General features: G+C 38.5%; 1 protein-coding gene across 1 annotated transcript in view; it reads right to left on the bottom strand.

The window, feature by feature from the left end:
* Window positions 1-21986, bottom strand: part of PRORP (protein only RNase P catalytic subunit) — a 180346-nt gene extending 158360 nt beyond the window's left edge. Inside the window, exons 1-3 of the mRNA XM_066277737.1 lie at window positions 21001-21986; window positions 17388-17435; window positions 16324-16456 (exon numbers count right to left, since the gene is read on the bottom strand). Coding sequence (XP_066133834.1) covers window positions 16324-16456; window positions 17388-17435; window positions 21001-21986 — 1167 coding nt within the window. The remainder of the gene's footprint in view (window positions 1-16323; window positions 16457-17387; window positions 17436-21000) is intronic.
* Between the last annotated feature and the right edge of the window lie 399 nt (window positions 21987-22385).

The raw sequence follows: 22385 nt of genomic DNA, 5'->3' as shown, positions 1-22385 counted from the left end.
TTCTAAATCACAGGATTATGGAGAGTGCAATTATAATTAAATTTTCCTTAAAAGTTCAAAACGAGAGGACTATGTTCGGCTGCTATTTCCTTCTTTAGAGTTGTCTATTTTGGCTACAGTTTTTTTATAATTAATAAATATTTATAATTAGTAAAAACACTTCCATTTTGGAAAATGAAAGATGAAGAAAAAGTCTCATTAAGAACTAAAAGAATAGAACTAAAGAGAAGATATACTGAGTACTGACACTGTTTATTTTAACTTCCTTTGTTAGTGTTTTTGTAATCAAGTTGAAAGAAATACACTTTACTTAAACTTTTTAAATAGAAAGAAAAAGGAAACTATATCTATAGCAGAGTATTTCTGTGCCATGGCCGATAGCTCAGTTGGTTAGAACATCATCCTGAAGTGCAGAGGTTGCCCATTGATCCCCGGTCAGGGCAGATCTCTCTCTCCCTTCCTCTCTCACTAAAATCAATAAGTAAAAACAAAACAAAAATAAATAAAGCAGAGTATTTCTAGAGCAGTGATTCTTAAACTGTAGTTGAGGACCCCTGGACATCCCTAAGACCCTTTTAGAGGATGTAAGGTTAGAAACTATTTTTATAATAATACTAAGATATTGTCTGTCTTTTTCATTTTCATTGCTCAAAAGTGTGTAGTGGAGTTTTGGTATAATATCAAAGAATATTATAATTATCTGAAAATGACAAAATACTCTTACCTTTCCCAACTACATATCTCTATAAGCCTCCATTTTCTTCATATACTTCAACCAAAGTAACTTACCACAACAAGTTGAATACAGAAGCAGATATAAAAATTCCACTGTTTTCTATTAAGCCATGTAATTAAAGAGATTTACGAATATGTAAAACAATTCCTATCTCCTTACATATTGTTTTCTGTTTTGGACAACAGAGCTACTACTGAGAGAAATTATTTTTATGTCAACATGTAATAGTTTTTATATTGTTATTTTAAGTAAATTAATATATATTTAAAGGTTCTCAGTTTTAACTTCTAATGCAGCAATTATCAATAGAGATAATCCCATCTAAACAAAAACTTTCAGCAGTCCTTAATTTTTAAGAATGAAAAAGGGTCTCGACACCAGAATGTTTGAAAATTGCTGTTCTAAAGTGTTTCTTTTTTTTTTTAATTAATTAATTTATTTATTTATTTATGTTTTACAGAGACAGTGAGTCAGAGAGAGGGATAGACAGGGACAGACAGACAGGAATGGAGAGAGATGAGAAGCATCAATCATTAGTTTTTCGTTGCGCGTTGCGACACCTTAGTTGTTCATTGATTGCTTTCTCATATGTGCCTTGACCACAGGCCTTCAGCAGACCAAGTAACACCTTGCTGGGGCCAGTGACCTTGGGTTCATGCTGGTGGGTTTCCACTCAAACCAGATGAGCCCGCGCTCAAGCTGGGGACCTCGGGGTCTCGAACCTGGGTCCTCCGTATCCCAGTCCGACACTCTATCCACTGTGCCACCACCCGGTCAGGCTAAAGTATTTCTTATTGTAAAGAAAAATATCACTCTACAGAAAGGAGTATGTTTTAAGATAAGAGAAATAAAAAAAGCTGCTTAAAAGTGAATTTATAATTTATATGACAAATGATTAAGCTTAGATTTCCTTCACAAAAACCAGAAGGATAAGGGAGGAATGGGTAAAAATATAAATGAAGATTGGCCATGAGTTAATAATCACTGAGCTAGGGGTTCATTATACTAGTCTACTTTTGCATATGTTTGAAATTTTCTCTAATAAAAAGATTAAATAATTGATTTCATAACTGAGCAGTTACCATAAATATAAGAAAAAGTCAAATGTAATTTAACATTATTAAAAATGAAGGGGAGCCAAAAACCCAGAACAGACAGAGTCCCGCTACTGAGCGTGGGCACACAGTCCTGCCTGGACTGTGGAGCCAAGGCTTGCAGCGTCCCACGAGTGGGCTCCTCCTGCAAGAGTGGGGTGAAAACCCAGAAACAGGCAGAGACCTGCAGCTGAGCGAAGATGCTCGCCACTGCCCTCACGGCTGAGCATAATGCCACCCATGGGGGTGGGGCAAAGGCCAAGGCCACCAAGGCTTCTACACCCGAGCACGTAATCACAGCCACTCCCATGAAGGAGAGGCGGAAACAACAGCAATAGCCCCAGTGGGCAGGCACTGGCACCATGTACACCCAAACGCCCTAGGCAGCAACAGGAGAGGGGGTGGTGGGCCTGCAGACAGATCATACCTAGGGAACAGAGGCCAAACCCAGTGGACTCCAGTGGCCAAAACCTTCCATTACACAGAGAAAATGAGAAGGCAGAGAAATGCAACACAAATGAATCAAGAGAAATCCTCAGAAAAGGACCTGAATGAATCAGATATACCAAATTGCCAGATGCAGAGTTTAAAATAACAATTGTTAGGATGTTCAAAGATATTAGAACAACAATAGATGGTCATTACAAACACCTAAAGAAAGAGATAGCAAATATAAAAAAGGATATTGAAATAATAAAAAAGAATCAGTCAGAAATGACAAATACAATATCAGAAATAAAGACCACAATGGAAGGAATTAAAAGCAGGATGGATGAAGCTGAGAATCGAATCAGCGAGTTAGAGGACAAGATAAATAAAGGCATGGAAGCAGAGCAGAAAAAAGAAAAGAGACTCAAAAAGTCTGAGGAAACTCTAAGAGAGCTCTGTGACAACATGAAGAGAAATAACATCCGCATCATAGGGGTTCCTGAAGAAAAAGAGAAAGAACAAGAGATAGAGACATTGTTCAAGCATATCATAGCTGAAAACTTTCCTCAATTAAGGCAGGGAAACATCTCACATGTTCAAGAAGCACAGAGAACTCCATTAAAGAGAAACCCAAAGAAATCAACACCAAGACACATCATAATTAAAATACCAAAGCTAAGTGATAAAGAGAAAATATTAAAAGCTGCTAGAAAAAAAAACACTATCACCTACAAAGGAGTCCCCATAAGGATGACCTCCAATTTCTCAACAAAAACGGGGCAGAAGGGAATGGCAAGGAGGCCAGAAGGGAATGGCAAGAAATATTCAAAGTAATGCAGAACAAGAGCCTATAACCAAGACTACTTTATCCAGTAAGGCTATCATTTAAAATTGAAGGAGAAATAAAAAGCTTTCCAGACAAAAAAAAAAACTCAAGGAATTCACTACAACCAAACCAAGACTGTAAGAAATGCTAAGGGGCCTGTTGTAAACAGATCAAAGGAGAAAAAATAAGAATAGCAAAAGAGGAATACAGTTTTAAAGAATAAAATGGCAATAAACAATTACATATCAATAATAACCTTAAATGTAAATGGATTAAATGATCCAATCAAAAGACATAGGGTAGCTGCGTGGATAAGAAAACAGGACCCATACATATGCTGTCTACAAGAGACAAACCTTAAAACAAAAGATGCACATAGACTGAAGATAAAAGGATGGAAAAAATATTTCACACAAATGGAAATGGAAGAAAAGCTGGGGTAGCAATACTTATATCAGACAAAATGGACTTTAAAACAAAGACTATAGTTAGAGATAAAGAAGATCACTACATAATGATAAAGGGAGCAATCCAACAGGAAGATATAACTGATATAAATACCTATGCATCTAATATAGGAGCACCTAAATATATAAAGCAGACTTTGATGGATTTAAATCAGGGGTCATCAAACTTTTTATAAAAACCACCCACTTTTGCAGTGCTGGTCAACCTGGTCCCTACCGCCCACTAGTGGGCTGTCCAGCTTTCATGGTGGGCCAATCGCAGCACTGTTTGGTTGCGTGGTAGGGACCAGGTTGACCAGCACTGCAAAAGTGGGCGGTTTTTATAAAAAGTTTGAAGACCCCTGATTTAAAGGGTGAGATCAACAGCAATACTATAATAGTAGGGGATTTCAATACCCCACTAACATCACTAGATATATCCTCAAGAAAGAAAATTAACAAAGAAACAGCAGACTTAAAGGACATACTAGATCAATTCAATTTAATAGATATCTTCAGAACCTTTCACCCTAAAACAGCAGAATATACATTCTTTTCAAGTGCTCATGGTACATTCTCTAGGACAGACCACATGTTAGGGCACAAAAGTGGTCTCAACAAATTTAAGAAGATTGAAATCATATCGAGCACTTTCTCTGATCATAATGGTATGAAACTAGAAATCAACCACAAACAGAAAAACTGAAAAATACTAAAACACTTGGAAACTAAATAGCATGTTATTAAATAACAAATGGGTAAACAATGAGATCAAAGAAGAAATTTAAAAATTCCTAGAAACGAATGATAATGAGCATACATCAACTCAAAATTTTTGGGATATAGCAAAAGCAATCCTGAGAGGGAAGTTCATAGCATTACAGGCATACGTCAAGAAGCTAGAAAAAGCTCAAATAAACAACTTGATCCTACATCTAAAAGAACTAAAAAAAGAACAGCAAGTAAAGCCCAGAGCTAGTAGAAGGAAGGAAATAATAAAGATCAGAGCAGAAATAAATGACATAGAGGATGAAGAAACAGAGGATCAATGAAACCAGGAGCTGGTTCTTTGAAAAGGTAAACAAGATTGATGAACCTTTAACCAGACTCACCAAGAAAAAAAGAGAGAGGACTCATATAAATAAAATTAGAAACAAGAGTGGAGAAATAACAACTGACACAACAGAAATACAAAATATTGTAAGAAAATACTATGAAGAACTGTACACCAAAAAACTAGACAACCTAGATGAAATGGATAAATTTCTTGAAACATATAATCTTCCAAAAATTAAACTGGAAGAATCAGAAAACCTAAATAGACCAATTACAACAAATGAGATTGAAACAGTTATCAAAAAACTCCCAAAAAAGAAAAGTCCTGGGCCTGATGGCTTCACAAGTGAATTCTACCAAATATTCAAAGAAGAACTAACTCCTATCCTTCTCAAACTATTTCAAAAAATGCAAGAGGAAGGAAGGCTTCCAAGCTCCTTTTATGAGGCAAGCATAATTCTGATTCCAAAACCAGGCAAAGACAACACAAAGAAAGAAAATTATAGGCCAATATCCCTGATGAATTTAGATGCTAAAATCCTCAACAAAATATTAGCAAACCGGATCCAGCAATATATGAAAAAAATCATACACCATGATCAAGTGGGATTTCTTCTTGGGAAGCAAGGCTGGTACAATATTCGCAAATCAATCAATGTGATTCATCACATAAACAAAAGGAAGGAGAAAAACCACATGATAATTTCAATAGATGCAGAAAAAGCATTTGATAATATCCAGCACCCATTTATGATCAAAACTCTCAGCAAAGTGGGAATACAGGGAACATACCTCAACATGATAAAGGCCATCTATGACAAACCCACAGCCAACATCATACTCAATGGGCAAAAATTAAAAGCAATCCCCTTAAGATCAGGAATAAGGCAGGGGTGCCCCCTTTCACCACTCTTATTCAACATAGTTCTGGAAGTCCTAACCACAGCAATCAGACGAAAAAAAAAAAAAAAAAAAAGAAATAAAAGGCATCCAAATTGGAAAAGAAGAAGTAAAACTATCATTATTTGCAAATGATATGATATTGTATATAGAAAATCCTAAAGTCGCAGTCAAAAAACTACTAGACCTGATAAATGAATTCAGCTAGGTAGCAGGATATAAAATTAATACTCAGAAATCAGAGGCATTTTTATACACTAACAATGAACTGTCAGAAAGAGAAATTAAGAAATCAATTTCCTTTACCATTGCAACCAAAAAAAATAAAGTACCTAGGAATAAATTTAACCAGGGAGATTAAAGACTTTACTCGGAAAAATTATAAAATATTGATAAAAGAAATCAGGGAAGATACAAACAAGTGGAAGCATATACTGTGCTCATGGTTAGAAAGAATAAACATCATTAAAATGTCTATATTACCCAAAGCAATTTATAAATTCAATGCAATACCGATTAAAATACCAATGACTTACTTCAAAGATAAAGAACACATATTCCAAAAATTTATATGGAACCAAAAGAGAACACAAATAGCCTCAGCAATCTTGAAAAGGAAGAATAAAGTGGGAGGTATCAAACTTCCAGATATCAAGTTATATTATAAGGCCATTGTACTCAAAACAGCCTGGTACTGGCATAAGAACAGGCACGTAGATCAATGGAATAGAACTGAGAACCCAGAAATAAACCCACACCTCTATGGACAACTGATATTTGACAAAGGAGGTAAGAGCATATATTGGAGTAAAGACAGCCTCTTCAACAAATGGTGTTAGGAAAATTGGACAGCTACCTGCAGAAAAAATGAAACTAGATCACCAACTTACACCATTCACAAAAATAAACTCAAAATGGATAAAAGACCTAAATGTAAGCCGTAAAACCATAAACATCTTAGAAGAAAGCATAGGCAGTAAGCTCTCTGACATCTCTCGCAGCAATGTATTTGCCTATTTGTCTTCACAGGTAAGTGAAATAAAAGACAGGATAAACAAATGGGACTTTATCAAACTAAAAGGCTTCTGCACAGCTAAAGACAATAAGAACAGAATAAAAAGACAAACTACACAATGGGAGAATATATTTGACAATACATCTGATAGGGGGTTAATAACCAAAATTTATAATGAACTTGTAAAACTTAATGCCAGGAAGATAAACAATCCAGTCCAAAAATGGGCAAAAGAAATGAATAGACACTTTTCCAAAGAGGACATACAGATGGCCAATAGGCATATGAAAAAATGCTCAACATCACTAATCATTAGAGAAACGCAAATTAAAACCACACTGAGATATCACCTCACACCAGTCAGAATGGTGCTCATCAACAAAACAACACAGAATAAGTGCTAGCGAGGATGTGGAGAAAAGGGAACCTTCCTGCACTGCTGGTGGGAATGCAGACTGGTGCAGCCACTGTGGAAAACAGTATGGAGATTCCTCAAGAGATTAAAAATTGAACTGCCTTTTGATCCAGCTAGACCACTTTTAGGAATATACCCCACAAACACCATAGCACTGTTTCAAAAGAAGAAATGCACCCCCATGTTTATGGCAGCATTGTTCACAATAGCGAAGATCTGGAAACAGCCCAAGTGTCCGTCAGTGGACGAGTGGATTAAAAAGCTTTGGTACATATATACTATGGAATACTACTCAGCCATAAGAAATGATGACATCGGATCATTTACAACAACATGGATGGATCTTGATAACATTATACTGAGCGAAATAAGTAAATCAGAAAAAACTAAGAATTATATGATTCCATACATAGGTGGGACATAAAAATAAGACTCAGAGACATGGACAAGAGTGTGGGGGTTACAAGGTGGGGGGGGGGAGAAGGAGGGGGTTGGGGGAGGAGAGGGGCACAAAGAAAACCAGTTAGAAGGTGACGGAAGACAACTGGACTTTGGATGATGGGAATGCAGCATAATCAAATGTCAAAATAACCTAGAGATGTTTTCTCTGAACATATGTACCCTGATTTATCAATGTTACCCCATTAAAATTAATTTTAAAAAAAGGATGAAGGAAAATAAAGAAAAATCAAATTAATATTAAACTAACACTATCCACACAGTTCCAAATTTATTTTTTGATCTTCATTGATGTGCTCAGTTTCATATAGTTAAACCAGTAGTGTACATGAATATTTATGGAGTTCCGTTTTGTTCACTTAAAATTCACATATACAGCAGTCATAATTATCTACTATCACTAATCTGACTTAAACAAAAATTATATTTTTCAGTTTAATAATAAAAGCAGCTCACCAAATCCTTTAACCCAGTGGTCCCCAACCCCTGGTTCGCGGACCAGTACTGGTCCATGGGCCATTTGGTACCAGTCTGCAGAGAAAGAATAAATAACTTACATTATTTCCGTTTTATTTATATTTAAGTCTGAACGATGTTTTATTTTTTAAAAATGACCAGCCCTGGCCGGTTGGCTCAGCGGTAGAGCGTTGGCCTAGTGTGCGGAGGACCGGGGTTCGACTCCCAGCCAGGGCACACAGGAGAAGCGCCCATTTGCTTCTCCACCTCTCCGCCGCACCTTCCTCTCTGTCTCTCTCTTCCCCTCCTGCAGCCAAGGCTCCATTGGAGCAAAGATGGCCCAGGCGCTGGGGATGGCTCCTTGGCCTCTGCCTCAGGCGCTAGAGTGGCTCTGGTCGCAACATGGCGACGCCCAGGATGGGCAGAGCATAGCCCCTGGTGGGTGTGCCGGGTGGATCCCGGTCGGGCACATGCGGGAGTCTATCTGACTATCTCTTCCTGTTTCCAGCTTCAGAAAAATGCAAAAAAAAAAAAAAGACCAGATTTCCTCTGTTACATCCGTCTAAGACTCACTCTTGATGCTTGTCTTGTAAGTTCGGCAATTATATTTAAAAATACCACAGTTTTTACACCAGTCGCATAATTTTATTTTGTTCATTATCCATCCCACCCTAGGGCTGGTCCATGAAAATATTTTCTGACATTAAACTGGTCCATGGCCCAAAAAAGGTTGGGGACCACTGCTTTAACCTGACTGACTTGGCTATATAACCTAGTGCAATTTTTACGTTACACTATTGCCATCTGCTGGCTCTAATGTTTAAGTACATCAAACAAAGGTTTCAGAAAAACTATGTAAAAGCATCAAGACAGACATATAAACCAATGGAAAAGAAATAATCCCAGACCCTTTAATATATGGTCAAATGATTGTTGAGAAGGATGCGAAGGCAAAAGAATGAAGTTGGACCCGTACCTAACACAATATACAAAAATGAACTCAAAATGGATCAAGGAGCAAAATGTAAGACCGAAGACAATAAAACTCTTAAAAGAAAATTCTGAACAAAAGCTTCATGACAGCCCTGGCCGGTTGGCTCAGCGGTAGAGTGTCGGCCTAGCGTGCAGAGGACCAGGGTTCGATTCACGGCCAGGGCACATAGGAGAAGCTGCCCATTTGCTTCTCCACCCCTCCGCCCCGCTTTCCTCTCTGTCTCTCTCTTCCCCTCCCGCAGCCAAGGCTCCATTGGAGCAAAGATGGCCCGGGCGCTGGGGATGGCTCTGTGGCCTCTGCCTCAGGCGCTAGAGTGGCTCTGGTCGCAACATGGCGACGCCCAGGATGGGCAGAGCATCGCCCCCTGGTGGGCAGAGCAACGCCCCTGGTGGGCGTGCCGAGTGGATCCCAGTCGGGCGCATGCGGGAGTCTGTCTGACTGTCTCTCCCTGTTTCCAGCTTCAGAAAAATGGGAAAAAAAAAAAAAAAAAAAAAAAAAAAGCTTCATGACACTGGCTTTGGCATGATTTTCTTAGATGTGACACCAAAGGCATAGGGAACAAAAAAAAAATTTAAAACCTGGATTTCATGATAATTTAAAAATTACATGCATTGGCCCTGGCCGGTTGGCTCAGCAGTAGAGCGTCGGCCTGATGTGCGGGGACCCAGGTTCAATTCCCGTCCAGGGCACATAGGAGAGGCGCCCATTTGCTTCTCCACCCCCCCCCCCCCCCCCCGTCTCTATCTTCCCCTCCCGCAGCCAAGGCTCCATTGGAGCAAAGATGGCCCGGGCGCTGGGGATGGCTCCTTGGCCTCTGCCCCAGGCGCTAGAATGGCTCTGGTCGTGGCAGAGCGACGCCCCGGAGGGGCAGAGCATCACCCCCTGGTGGGCAGTTGGGTGGATCCCAGTCAGGCGCGTGTGGGAGTCTGTCTGACTGTCTCTCCCTGTTTCCAACTTCAGAAAAATACAAAAAAAAAAAAAAAAAATTACACGCATCAAAAGACACTATCAGCAGAGTAAAAAGGTAACCCACAGAATGGGAGGAAAAATTTGCAAATCAAATACATATTTGATAGGCATTAATATTGATATATAGAGAACACCTAAATGCAACAACAACAGAAATACCCAATTCAGAAATGGGCAAAGAACTTGAATAGATATTTCTTCAAAGAAGAATGGCCAATAAGCACATGAAAAGATGTTCAACATCACTAATCATTAGAGAAATGAAATTCAAAACTTCAACAAGATACCACCTCAGCCATTAGGACAATTACTATAAACAATAAAGAAACAGAAAATAAGTATTGGCAAAAATGTGGAAAAACTGGAACCCTTGTGCAATGTTGGCATAAACGTATTGTAAAATGGTACAGCTTCTGTGGACCATAGTTCCCCCAAAATTAAAAATAAATTTAGCATATGATCCAGCAATTCCATTTCTGGGTATATAGCCAAAAAAAATTGCAAGCAAAGTATTAAAAACATTTGTATACCCATGTTCACAGAAGCATTATTCACAATAGCTAAAACACAGAAGCAATTCAAGTGTTCAGTGACAGATGGATAAACAAAATGCGGTGCACATACATAAAATGAAATATTATTCAGCCTTAAAAAGAAAGAAAATTTGCAATATGTTACAACATGGATGAACCTTGAGGATGTGCTAAAGGAAATATGCCAGTCAAAAACACAAATACTATGTGATTCCACATACAGGAGGCACTTACAGGCCCTGGCCAGTTGGCCCAGCAGTAGTAGAGCATAAGCCCAGCGTGTGGAAGTCCTGGGTTTGATTCCCAGTCAGAGCACATAGGAGAAACTACCATTTGCTTCTCTAACACTCCTTTTTCTTCCTCTCGTTCTCTCATCCCTCTTGCAGCCATGGCTCACTCGAGTAAGTTTGGCTCAGGTGCTGAGGATGGCACCATGGCCTTGTCTCAGGTGCTAAAATAGCTCAGTTGCTGAGCAATGGAGCAACGGCCCCAGATGAGCAGAGCATTGCCTGGTAGAGAGCTTCCCGGGAGGATCCCAGTTGGGGCATATGTGGGAGTCTGTCTCTCTGCCTCCCCGCCTCTCACTTACAACTACTACTAATAAAGGAGGCATTTACAGTACTAAAATCATAAAGTCAGTATAATGGTGGCTGAGAGGGGCTGGGAGGAGGGGAGAATGGGAAGTTATTGTTTAATGCATATAGAGTTTCAGTTTTATAAGATGAAAAGAGTTGTGGGGACAGGTGGTGGTGATGGTTGCACAATAGGAATATATTTAATACACTGAATATTTTACTTAAAACCAAAATCTCTAGGGCATGGGGTCTAGGTATCAGTAATTTTTAAACAGCTCCTAAACTATTCTAACCAACTGCCAAAATTGAGAACTAGTTCATTAGGGTGACATTTCATTTACTTTATTTTGAATGAAAGAGTTTTATTTGGTGAAAACATATACGTTTGAAACAATTTTGATAATGTTCATTTTAGGTACTTATGGAGGCCACCTGAGAACATACATTCAATGTGGATTGAGTACTTACTCCTTTGTTTATACCTCACATTCCCAAATTATAAGCAAGCTTTAGAAAGCAATATTGAAGGCAATTCCAGTACAAAATAATTTAAAATGCTGAACACAATGTAATTTTAATATATATTTTCAATGAATGGTGTTATTAACTGAACTGTGTCCAACCCAGAATTCTTATGTTGAAGCCCTAATCCCTGGCCAGTATCTTGAACTGTGACTGTAATTGGAGATAAAGTCTTTAAAGAGGTGATTAAGGTAAAATGAGGTCATAGGCCAGGGTCTTAATCAAACTTGATTGATGTTCTCACATGAAATGGAAATTTGGACACACAAAGAGACAATTAGGATACTCAAGCACAGAGGAAGGCTATATGAGGACAAAGTAAGAGCGAGGACGATCTGCAAGCCAAGTAGAGAAACCTCAGAAGAAACCAACCTGCTGATCTTGGACTTCTAGTCTCCAGAACTGTGTGAAAACAAATCTGTTATTTAAATCACCCAGTCTGTGGTTTTTATGTTATAATACAAATGGTAAGCAAAACACCCCCAAAACATATACACACAAAAACAAAAAAGATGAAAAATCTGTGGGAAATGATAGTCTGAAGCTAAAGTTCACCCTGGGGCACATACCAAACCCTGACAGTCTAACCTTGGATCTGACCAGGGCCTAGAACGGCTGGCTCTTCCTCTGAAATCTTAGCCTCAAATGTTTCACCTGCTTTTCTGACCTCAGCTTTCCAGTGCTCAATATTTTATTTTCACTATACCTTTCCTCCTACCCCACACTGAAACTACCAGTCCCTGGAACCCTCCTGGGAAGTACTCTTTGGCCTTCCCTCCTTCCCTATCTAGTCTGAGCCCCATGGTGATCATGTTAACTCCTCTGTCAGAACTACCTTTGCCAGGTCCCTAGCATGTTGCCACATCTAAGCAACAACACTCCCCGACACACACACACACACACACACACACACACACACAAATCTCCTGATTTCCACTCTCTCCAACCTCCATAAGTAGTCAGTGAACTTTTAAATCTCTAGTTTTTTAGTCCATGAGCACTCACCCATTGTTACTTTCTTCCTACCAATTTAGGTCTCATGGTCCATGAATTGAGCCACCCTCTTACCTATACCCTCAACTCCTGTTTTCTTTCCCTCAGTTGTACCAGACTAACAAAATCCTGTACCATCCCATCCAGGTATGCCTTCTCTGTTTGCATACCTGGATGGCTCAGGACAACTGAAAATGTCTCAGAGATCAATGCCCCCACAGATGTATACTCCCAGCCTCGGCTTCAGCATCACCAGCAATGCTTTCCCCAATCCTTTCACAACTAATCCAGACTTCCAAGGCTTAAAACTCTACTCAAGCTCCCTCAGACTATCATACCTTCTTTCATCTTCAAATGACTGATTTGCCCTCAGAAAAATTAGATCTGAATAAATACTCCAAACTCTTTGCTGTGCCTCTGTACTTCCTGTACTGACTATCCTTAACTCCTTCCCTCTAGTCCCAGAAAAAGAGTTGGTTTTATTTTAACCTACCAGAAGTGCTTGGGATCAATCCCTGCCCCTTCTGCCTCACCAATACTACCAAAACTAATCCCTGACCCAATTCAGCCTTTGCCTCCCTTCACTGTTCTTTAACCATGGATACGTTTCCTACCCTGACCTTCTCCATCTTTAAAATGGTGATATTATTGCTAGATTGTTGTGAATATAACAGGCCTAGAAGTGCTTGACCTATGGTAATCACTCAATAAACAGTAGCAATTGTCATTATTATATTAAGACCTTAGAGGAGAAAGGCAGATGACAAGAACTAGGATACAAAATCGGGAAGTTGAAGGGGGAAAAGGGAAGGATGCCTGCAAAGAAAAAGGAAGAAAATTTCCCTTATCAAAAATGTACCAATCCTTCTGTGAACATATTCAGGTGTTTTTTGAATTATGGTAATTAAATGTTTGACTACTCTTTGCTATTCTCACCATAGTCAGGAGCCTCAACCTCTTCTTGCAGGACAAAGCTCTTAGAAGAAAAGATATACTCTGAGTTACAAGTCTTTGTCAGCAGAGAAAGGTAACAAATTTTCCTTCTATTATTCCAGATTTTAAGTGATATTCATTTAAAAAGGAATTTGGCAATGTTTAGCCATTGAGGGTGTTAAACAAAAGTATTCAATTAGTGATTCCACAGCTGGGGCAGGAGAACTTCAAGGTGAGAGCCTAGGACATGTGCCAGAAAGCACAGAAATGCTCAAAAACTGATCGGGAGGAAAAATTGATGGGGGTGGGAGGAGAGATTTGAAAGACACAGGTAATGGCCTGAAGGGGCTCCCACAGGCCAAATATGGAACAATTGGAGCATCAAAAAGAATAACAATGGTAATGAATTCTAGCAGTTAATTAAAAAAGAAAATAAAATAGTCTTCATGTCCATACAGGTAATGAAAAAAAAAAAGTCCACACATGGTCCTGGGCAGGCGGCTCAGTAGAGAGCGTCATCCCAGTGCACCAAAGTTATGGGTTGGATCCTCAGTCAGGGCATGTATGAGAAGCAATCAATGAGTGCACGATTCAATGGAACACTAAGTGGAACAGTAAGTTGATGCTTCTCTCTCTCCCTCTCTTTCCAATCTATGGAAAAATTAAAACATACACACATAAAAGGGAGGAAGAGGGAAAAAGGGAAAACTTTTATAGAAAATATCAGTTAATAAATGCAGAGGAAATAAAATAATCACCACTTTGCAGCCTCCAAAGGTAGAGAGCATCTCCATAATTCTCAAAACACTGAGTGAAGAGTTAATGGGTATTAGGATATTCGCATAGTCTTGAAATATTACTCCACAGATAACAATTTTTTATTACAAAGGAAAATTATAAAAGGAAAAATGTAACTTTACAATAGAGATATCTGGCAGTTGCCCTCTTAGTGTAGTGATCAAATTTAAATTTAACATCAGCAAGAGAGAGCACAGCCTGATATATGGCTGCTATGAGCCACTAAGAAGCACACAGCATCACCCATGCAGTCTACCCAAACGCTTTCACTGAGTTAATGAAAAGAAAACAGTTAAGTCTTGCTACTCACTATGCAGTCCCAATCCATAAGTGCATCACCTGGGATCTTATCAAAAGACAGAATGTCAGGCCCTACTCCAGACAACTGACTTATAATTTGCATTTTAACCACAGCCTCAAGTAATTTGTAGGTGCAAAGTCTGAAAAGCCCACACTTTTCAAAAAAGTCAATGTCATAAAAAAACAAAAAAAAAAGGCAGAGGGGACTATTATGGATTATGAGAGACATAACAACGAAAAGCAATGAGTTGACTGAATCCTAGGTCAGAGGAGAAATAGTTATAAAATACAATTTGAGGTGGCAACTGAGAAAATTTGAATATGTAGTTTTTATTCAATGACACTGAATTAATGGTAAGGTTCTTAAATGTGATAACAGTATTTAATTGCATAGCATTTTCTTATTCTTAGAAGATATTTGCTGAAACATTTAAAGTTACATGTCTACAATTTATTTTAAAATGGTTCATAAAAACAGAGAGAAAGTCTATGTGTCATAATAATAAGTGGTTACTCTAGCTGAAGAGTATGTAGGTGTCCACTGTAATATTTTTTTCATTTTTCTTGAGGTTAACAATATTACTAAATAAAAAATTGGAAGGTGGGAAGAATATTCAATTAGTCCATAACAGAAATGTTGACTTGTTGGTAGCAAACCGAGTAATTCATACAAACTTGCAGCGATCTTAACACCTACTTTAGAAGATATATGTAAGTGTTCAATAGATGTTTGATAAGAGAAAGGAAATATGTTTAATTCATATGTTAACTGGCAGAAATTCCTAAGATTTCAACCAGTTGCTGTCAGTTACTGTTGTCACTCTAACTTTTCTTTACATGAGAGGCAGTAAAGTCTAATGAGCTAGATTTTATTAGCAAGGTGTTCTGGCAGAGTTAATCTCCCAAGGTCTCAATCACTCTGTAAAATAGAAATAAAATAGTACCATATAGGCTGGTTGTAAGGATTAAATAAGATAATGAGTGTAAAGTATGTAGTTAGCATCATTTAACATTAACTATAATTTTATTAATAAAAGTCAGCTAAAAAGTAGTCCATAAAATAGAGATAATGTTTTTATGGACCAGATTTGACTTTATTCTGAGGATTAAAGCTCTTCATATGATCTAGGGTGATTATCTGACAATTTTAAGTAAAGGTGAGAAAGCAGAACAATTTTTATTTCTTGTTTTTATTTGGTAATTTAAAGAAAAAGCATTCAGTAAGATAATGGGCAGCCTTTCCCCAAGGTAAAAGCATTTTACCTCAATTTAATCTTAGAAAACCAGCATAAAGTACTGAAGACTAGCAAAATAAAGCTATTAAAAATGACTCAGAGAATCAAATTCAATACTAAAAAAACTTGAAAATAATTTTGTTTTCTTAAACTCTCTTGACTAGAAAAGTTGTGAGAAACCATGTTTTCATAGCAGTTTACGGAACACAGTTTTCTGGAAACACTGAGACAAAGAATAAACATCTCCTTTTTTGGCTTAAGTGCACTTAAGTGCCCAGATGAACTAGTACTGACATCAATAGATGGACAATAATAGTCTAACCCAATTGTTCTATGAATCTCTCTTAAAGGTTGGCAACTATAGTCAACAGGCCAAATCCAGCCCACTGCTTATCTCTGCTTTAAAAAAAAAAATTCCAGCCCACTACTTAGCTTCAAAAATACAGTATTACTGAAACACAGCCATACTCATTCTTTTATGTATTGCCTGTGGCTGTTATTACTACAACAGCGAAAAGCTGCAACAAAGACTGTGTGCCCCACAATATTTAGAATATTTACTGTCTGGTCTTTTACAGAAAAGATTGCCAACCCCTGCTCTAGACACCAAGAATGCAACAAAACCTAGTCCAAGCTCACCTGAGGTGTCGTCTTTTTGTATTGGTCACCTCCATCTATCACATCCCTCAGGACTTTTTCTTTGAGAAATTCATATTCTTCTGGACTCAAGTGAACAGACTCTATGGATTTTCCACAGCACAAACATTGACCACTGTAATTACAATTATTTGTGTTAAATAGTGTCTTGGAAAAGAACTTTTTCTAAAGTGAATAATCCTAGGACATAAGGGAATTAAAAGATAATCTTTTTTTTAATTTATTTTATTTTTTTAATTAATTTTAATGGGGCGACATTGATAAATCAGGGTACATATGTTCAGAGAAAACCTCTCCAGATTATTTTGACATGTGATTATGTTGCATACCCCTCACCCAAAGTCAAATTGTCTTCCATCACCTTCTATCTGGTTTTCTTTGTGCCCCTCCCCTCCCCCACCCCCTCCCTGTCCTGAAAGATAATCTTAAAAACAGAAACACTATTATAACTTTTATGGTCATCACATGCACTATTATATCTGTGTTTTTCAACTGCTGGTCTATCAGATATTTCGTGCTGGTCTGTGAAAGAGTTAATTAACCACCCTGATGTTGTATGAACGTTACAGACCCAGTGATCTTAGTTGAATTCACCTATGCTCAGGGTGATTTGTACCTTAGCGATTCCGGAAATAATTCTATTTTCACCGGTTCCCAAATGTAAAAAGATTGAAAAATCACTGCATTACATGATTTTGTAAACCTGATAATATCACACATTAGCTTGCCAGAAAACCCAAAAGAGTAGACTGCTGGGCATTCTGATCAAGTTTTTAGAGTTATTCCTAAAACACTACTAGGAGAAAACATCTCGAAGGCTTCCTACCAGACTCTTAGCACCTATAGGAAAAACACTTTGAACATTGCAGAGTCTCCATATGTAAAACATGATTTTTTTCTTAAGTACTCTATAACTCTTAATTATCTCATCTCTAAGGTATTCACAAAAATATTTTAAGGGAAAGGAGGGTGGGAGAGGTAAATAGTAGCGAAAAGAACCTATTAAGCCTGAATCAAACAAGTTAAAAATAAAATATTGGCCTTACTTTTTCTGGATTGTGGTAAATTGTCCTTTCCATTGTTCTCCAGGAACACTACAAAAGATTGCAAAACCAAATCATTAGCTCAGATTCCTATTGAATCCAGAGTTTAGAAACTTGGTAGTCAAGAGCTCTGTAAAGTTCAGCCTACCTTCCTAGAAAGGTTTAATTAGAAGAGTGGTTGAGGCCCTGGCCAGGTGGCTCAGTTGGTTAGAGCAGTGATCCCCAACCTTTTTTGGGCCATGGACCAATTTAATGTCAGAAAATATTTTCACGGACCAGCCTTTAGGGTGGGATGAATAAATGTGTCACGTGACCGAGACAAGCATCAAGAGTGAGTCTTAGATGGATGTAACAGAGGGAATCTGGTCATTAAAAAAAAATAAAACATCGTTCAGACTTAAATATAAATAAAACGAAAATAACGTAACTTATTTATTCTTTCTCTGCGGACCGGTACCAAATGGCCCACGGACTGGTACCAGTCCGCAGCCCGCGGGTTGGGGACCACTAGGTTAGAGGATCATCCTGACACCTCAAGGTTACAGGGACAAGAATCAACCAATGAACGCATGAATGGATTGAGCAACAAGTTGATGTTTTTTTCTCTCTCTCAAATCACCAAATAGCCTGACTGGTGGCGGTACAGGGGACAGAGTGTTGACCCAGAAAACTGAGGTCCTCAATTTGAAATTCCGAGGTCACCAGTTTGAGAGTGAGCTCGTCAGCTTGAGCGTGGGGTCACCAGTTTGAGCTCAGGGTTGCCAACTTGAGTATGGGATCATCAACATGATCCCAAAGTCGCTGTCTTGAGCCCAAGGTTGCTGGCTTGAACAAAGAATCATTGGCTCAACTTGAGCCCCAGTCAAGGAATGTATAAGAAGCAATCAGTGAACAACTGAAGTGAAGCAACTACAAGTTGATGCTTCTCATCTCTCTCTTCCCTCCCTAAACAAATAAATAAAATTATTAAATATTAAAAAGAGTGAGGGATACACTGTAACGGGCCCAAGGATCTGATGGTACGCCCCTACTCTGGATCTTATTCTTCCCTTTGCTTCTCCTCTGGTCATTTGACCCTCATCTTCAAGTCTAAATCTACCTTTTATATTAATAGTGTAACTTCTAAATTAAACTCAACTCTAACCTTCACCATAAAGCTTCCAGAGACTATTTCTGCCCAGAGTAATTTCTTCTCTTATACTATCATTATCATTTAACTGACAAGTATTGCATTCCCAATTGTGAATACCATCATAATACATCTTATATCACAAAACATCCTCAGTGCTTAGCTTCATTAGAGGAACTCAAAATACTTATTTGCTCAATCAACTTAGTATTTCTTCTTTCCTCTTACATATATTACCATAATTCCACTGATTTTATTGCCTTCTCTCCTCCCTCAGTGATTAATACACAATCTCATCATCTTTCAAACCTATAACTGCCTCCAAACATATCTCCGTTTCAAATCTTAATCCTTCTACAATTTGTTTTCTCACTGTTACCTTTGGCTGTTATCTTTCTAAAACTCCACTCCAACACCAACAATCTTGATTACAGAATAAAATCCAAAATCCTTGGCAAAGATTTTCACAACCAAACTCTTCGGTTGATATTCAATAAGTTTATTAAATGAGATAATTCAGACCCTGGCTGGGTAGCGTGGTTGGTTAGAGCATGGTCCTGATACATTAAAGGTTGTGCATTCGTCCCCAGTCAGGGCACATACAGGAATCAACCAATGAATGCATAAATAAGTGGAACAACAAATCTATGTTGTTCCTCCTTCCCTCTCTCTGTCTCAAATCAATTAAAAAAATAAAAAGATAAATCAGTTTGATTGCTATTTCAAAGCTCTGATGACATGTAGTAGACAAGCAAGAGAAAAGGAATAATAGGAAATAGGCTGAAGCAAATTAATGGTGAAGAAATACAAAAGTAAAAGACTGAAACAATAGGCACGAAGCCAGTAACATGAATAAAAGCAAAGGAGAGAGCTTTGGAGAGAGCAACTGAATGATGGAAAAATCTAAAATGAACTGAAAGGATGAAGATTGTCCATGTCAAGTTTGATCAGGATCCCTGCCTCCACTCTAACCATCCAAATTGATGGAATGTATATATTAAACAGAACATATATATATTATATACACATTATAGCAGTCACTAGAACTTCTGAAAATACTAATACAACCCAAAGACCACTCCAGTTTTCTTACTATGAACACCAGCCACAGGTGCTATTTAAGTACTTACTTCATGCCAGATATCTCAGAGAACAAATAATCCTTCTAAACAGAAAAATACATACAAACTACCAATTCTCTATTTTATTTTCTTTATTTTTAATTGATTTGAGAGAGAGAGGAAGGGAGAGAGGTAGGAGGAGAGTAAAAAGCAATCAACTCACTTTAATTGTTCATTGATTGCTTCTACTACGTGCCTTGACCAGGGGGCTCAAGCTAAGCCCCATGCGCAAACCAGTGACGTTGGGCTTCAAACCAGTGATCTTTGGGCTCAAACTAGTGACCTTAGAATCATGTAGATCAGTGGTAGTTAACCTGGTCCCTACTGCCCACTAGTGGGCATTCCAGCTTTCATGGTGGGCGGTAGTGGAGCAACCAAAGTATAAATAAAAAGATAGATTTAACTATAGTAATTTGATTTATAAAGATTTATTCTGCCAAACTTAGCGAAAATCTGACATAAAGTACTTGGTAAGTAATTATTATTATACGCTTTAACTTGCTGTAACTCTGCTTTATAAATTTTATAAAGTAAAGTTACTTCCCCACTTTATAAATCACCGTTACTGTGGGCGGTTAGAAAATTTTAGTACTAACAGAGATATGAAAGTGGGTGGTAGGTATAAAAAGGTTGACTACCCTGATGTAGACGATCCCACACACAAGTCAGTGACCCTGCACTCAAGCTGGTAAGCCCGTCGTGCTCAAGCCAACGACTTCAGTGTTTTGAACTGGGAATCTCAGCATTCTAGGTCAACACTCTATCCACTGCACCACCACTGGTCACACAAACCACAGATTCTCTCGTTTTTAAATTTTTGAAAATTTTTTCTTAAGTGAGAAGCAGGGAGGCAGAGGGGCAGACTAGGATCCACCTGGCAAGCCCCCTATGGGGCAATGCTCTGCCCATTTGGGGCCACTGCTCTGTTGCTCAGCAACCAAGCTATTTTAGTACCTATGGAGCCATCCACAGCACCCAGGAACAACTTCCTCCAACCAAGCCATGGCTGAGAGAGGAGAAGAGATAGATAGGTAGAGAGAGAGAGAGAGAGAGAGAGGGGAGAGGGGGAGGGATGGAGAAGCAGATGGTCACTTCTGTGTGCCCTGACTGGGAATCAAACCCAGGACATCTAACACCAACGCTCTCCCGCTGAACTCTCTTTAATTTCCCTTTTATGTATAGTAGAAATTAGCACAACTTGTTTATATCACTGTTTTTAGAGAAAGAAAATTTTGTCTTATAAGGGAAACAAATCTAAGAGATAAGACAGTTACTGTAATATGAAGAGTAATCTCAGCAACTAATAAAAAGGGAGGCTACCTGTAGGAATAAATAAAGCATACATAAAAATAAAAATCAAATTTACCTCTCAAACCATGTTTTTATACTGTCTGCAAATAATTCCCCAGGATATAGCTTATTATTTCTTAGATACAAAAGAATGTCCAGTAGTTTGTTTGAATACTGATCATCTCTTATGTCTTTTCCAAAATCAAAGAAGGCTTTTAAAGTTTCCATCATAGGAATAAGATCATGACCTAACAACTCCTGATACAAATTCCAAGCTATGTTTACATCTTGATGAAGAAGGGCTCCCTCGATACAGTCATGATAGTTCTTTTTTGAAGGGATCATGACTTTTTTGATGTCTTCTAACAGCAGCAAGGCCTCTCTCCATCTGCATGAATGGATTAATCCCCGGATGAGAAGAGTGTTTCCTCCAGGTTCTAAAGTCTTGTATCTGGCTTTCATGATTTCATAAACATCAAAAACTTCTGATGTCTGCTTATGAAAGACACAGAGATACAAATACTTGACCAGCAAATTATAGCCTACAATACCATTGTTTTTTGCAGCTACCCAGGCCAGCAAAGATTTGGCCACATCTACAGAGCTATTGTGATGAGCCATCTGTGAAATGATCCAATCTTCAAAATTATCTTTTCTTTTGAACTCTTCCTTAAGTTTATCCCACTGCTCTGAATTCAAAGGTTTTGTTGGGAGTTGAATAATGTTCCTCACAGGTGACAAGGCATGACTATTACTCTGAGGATTCATCTGTGATCTCTTCTTAGCTGCTCCAGCTGCAAAAAGATGAGGAAACTCAGAAGAAACTTTGTTACTGCCCTCACCTCCTTTCCTCTGATATCTAGCCTTGGCGTTCAGAAGATTAATTGCTTTGGTGTTTTGTGGAGACGCTGTTTTAAGAGAAAACAACTCCTGTTGGTTCTTGATGCCATAAAAGTCTTTCAGAAGGAGAGTGTTAAACGAGTGTCCTGGGCCTCGCCCAAGGTATGGGTTGTTTTTCCAAAGTTTAGGAAAGCTTCGAATACCAGTGAAACAGAAAGCCATTACGCAGTGAGTTCAGCACAAGGTAGTGAAGAGATAGGTGTTCAAAAGCCCCTAGTTTCTCGGCATAATTAAGAATTTTGGGGTGGGGGACGTGGAGTAAAATGCAACTTTTTAAAAGATGATTTTCAGTTTCTCAAAGAAAAATCAAACCTCTGCTTTTGGGGTTACTTGATAGCAATGAAATCTGGTGAGACTTCTCCATTCAACAATGTTGATCCAGGGACATCCAACCTCGATGGCAATCGGCAGAACCAGGGGACAGAATAGGGATCGCTGGAGCCTGTTATATTCTCGTCCGCGAACCTGAGGAAAAAGCACAAGGAGGACCGCCCAATTCAACTCACGTGGATCACAGCTGCCCTTGAAAAGAGGGAGGACCCCCTGGGTGCCTTGCTGAAG

The sequence above is a fragment of the Saccopteryx bilineata genome, chromosome 4, assembly GCF_036850765.1.
Source record: "Saccopteryx bilineata isolate mSacBil1 chromosome 4, mSacBil1_pri_phased_curated, whole genome shotgun sequence".
NCBI lineage: Eukaryota > Metazoa > Chordata > Mammalia > Chiroptera > Emballonuridae > Saccopteryx > Saccopteryx bilineata.
Note: the sequence above shows the minus strand (reverse complement) of the source record. Positions and strands in the feature narration are given on the sequence as shown.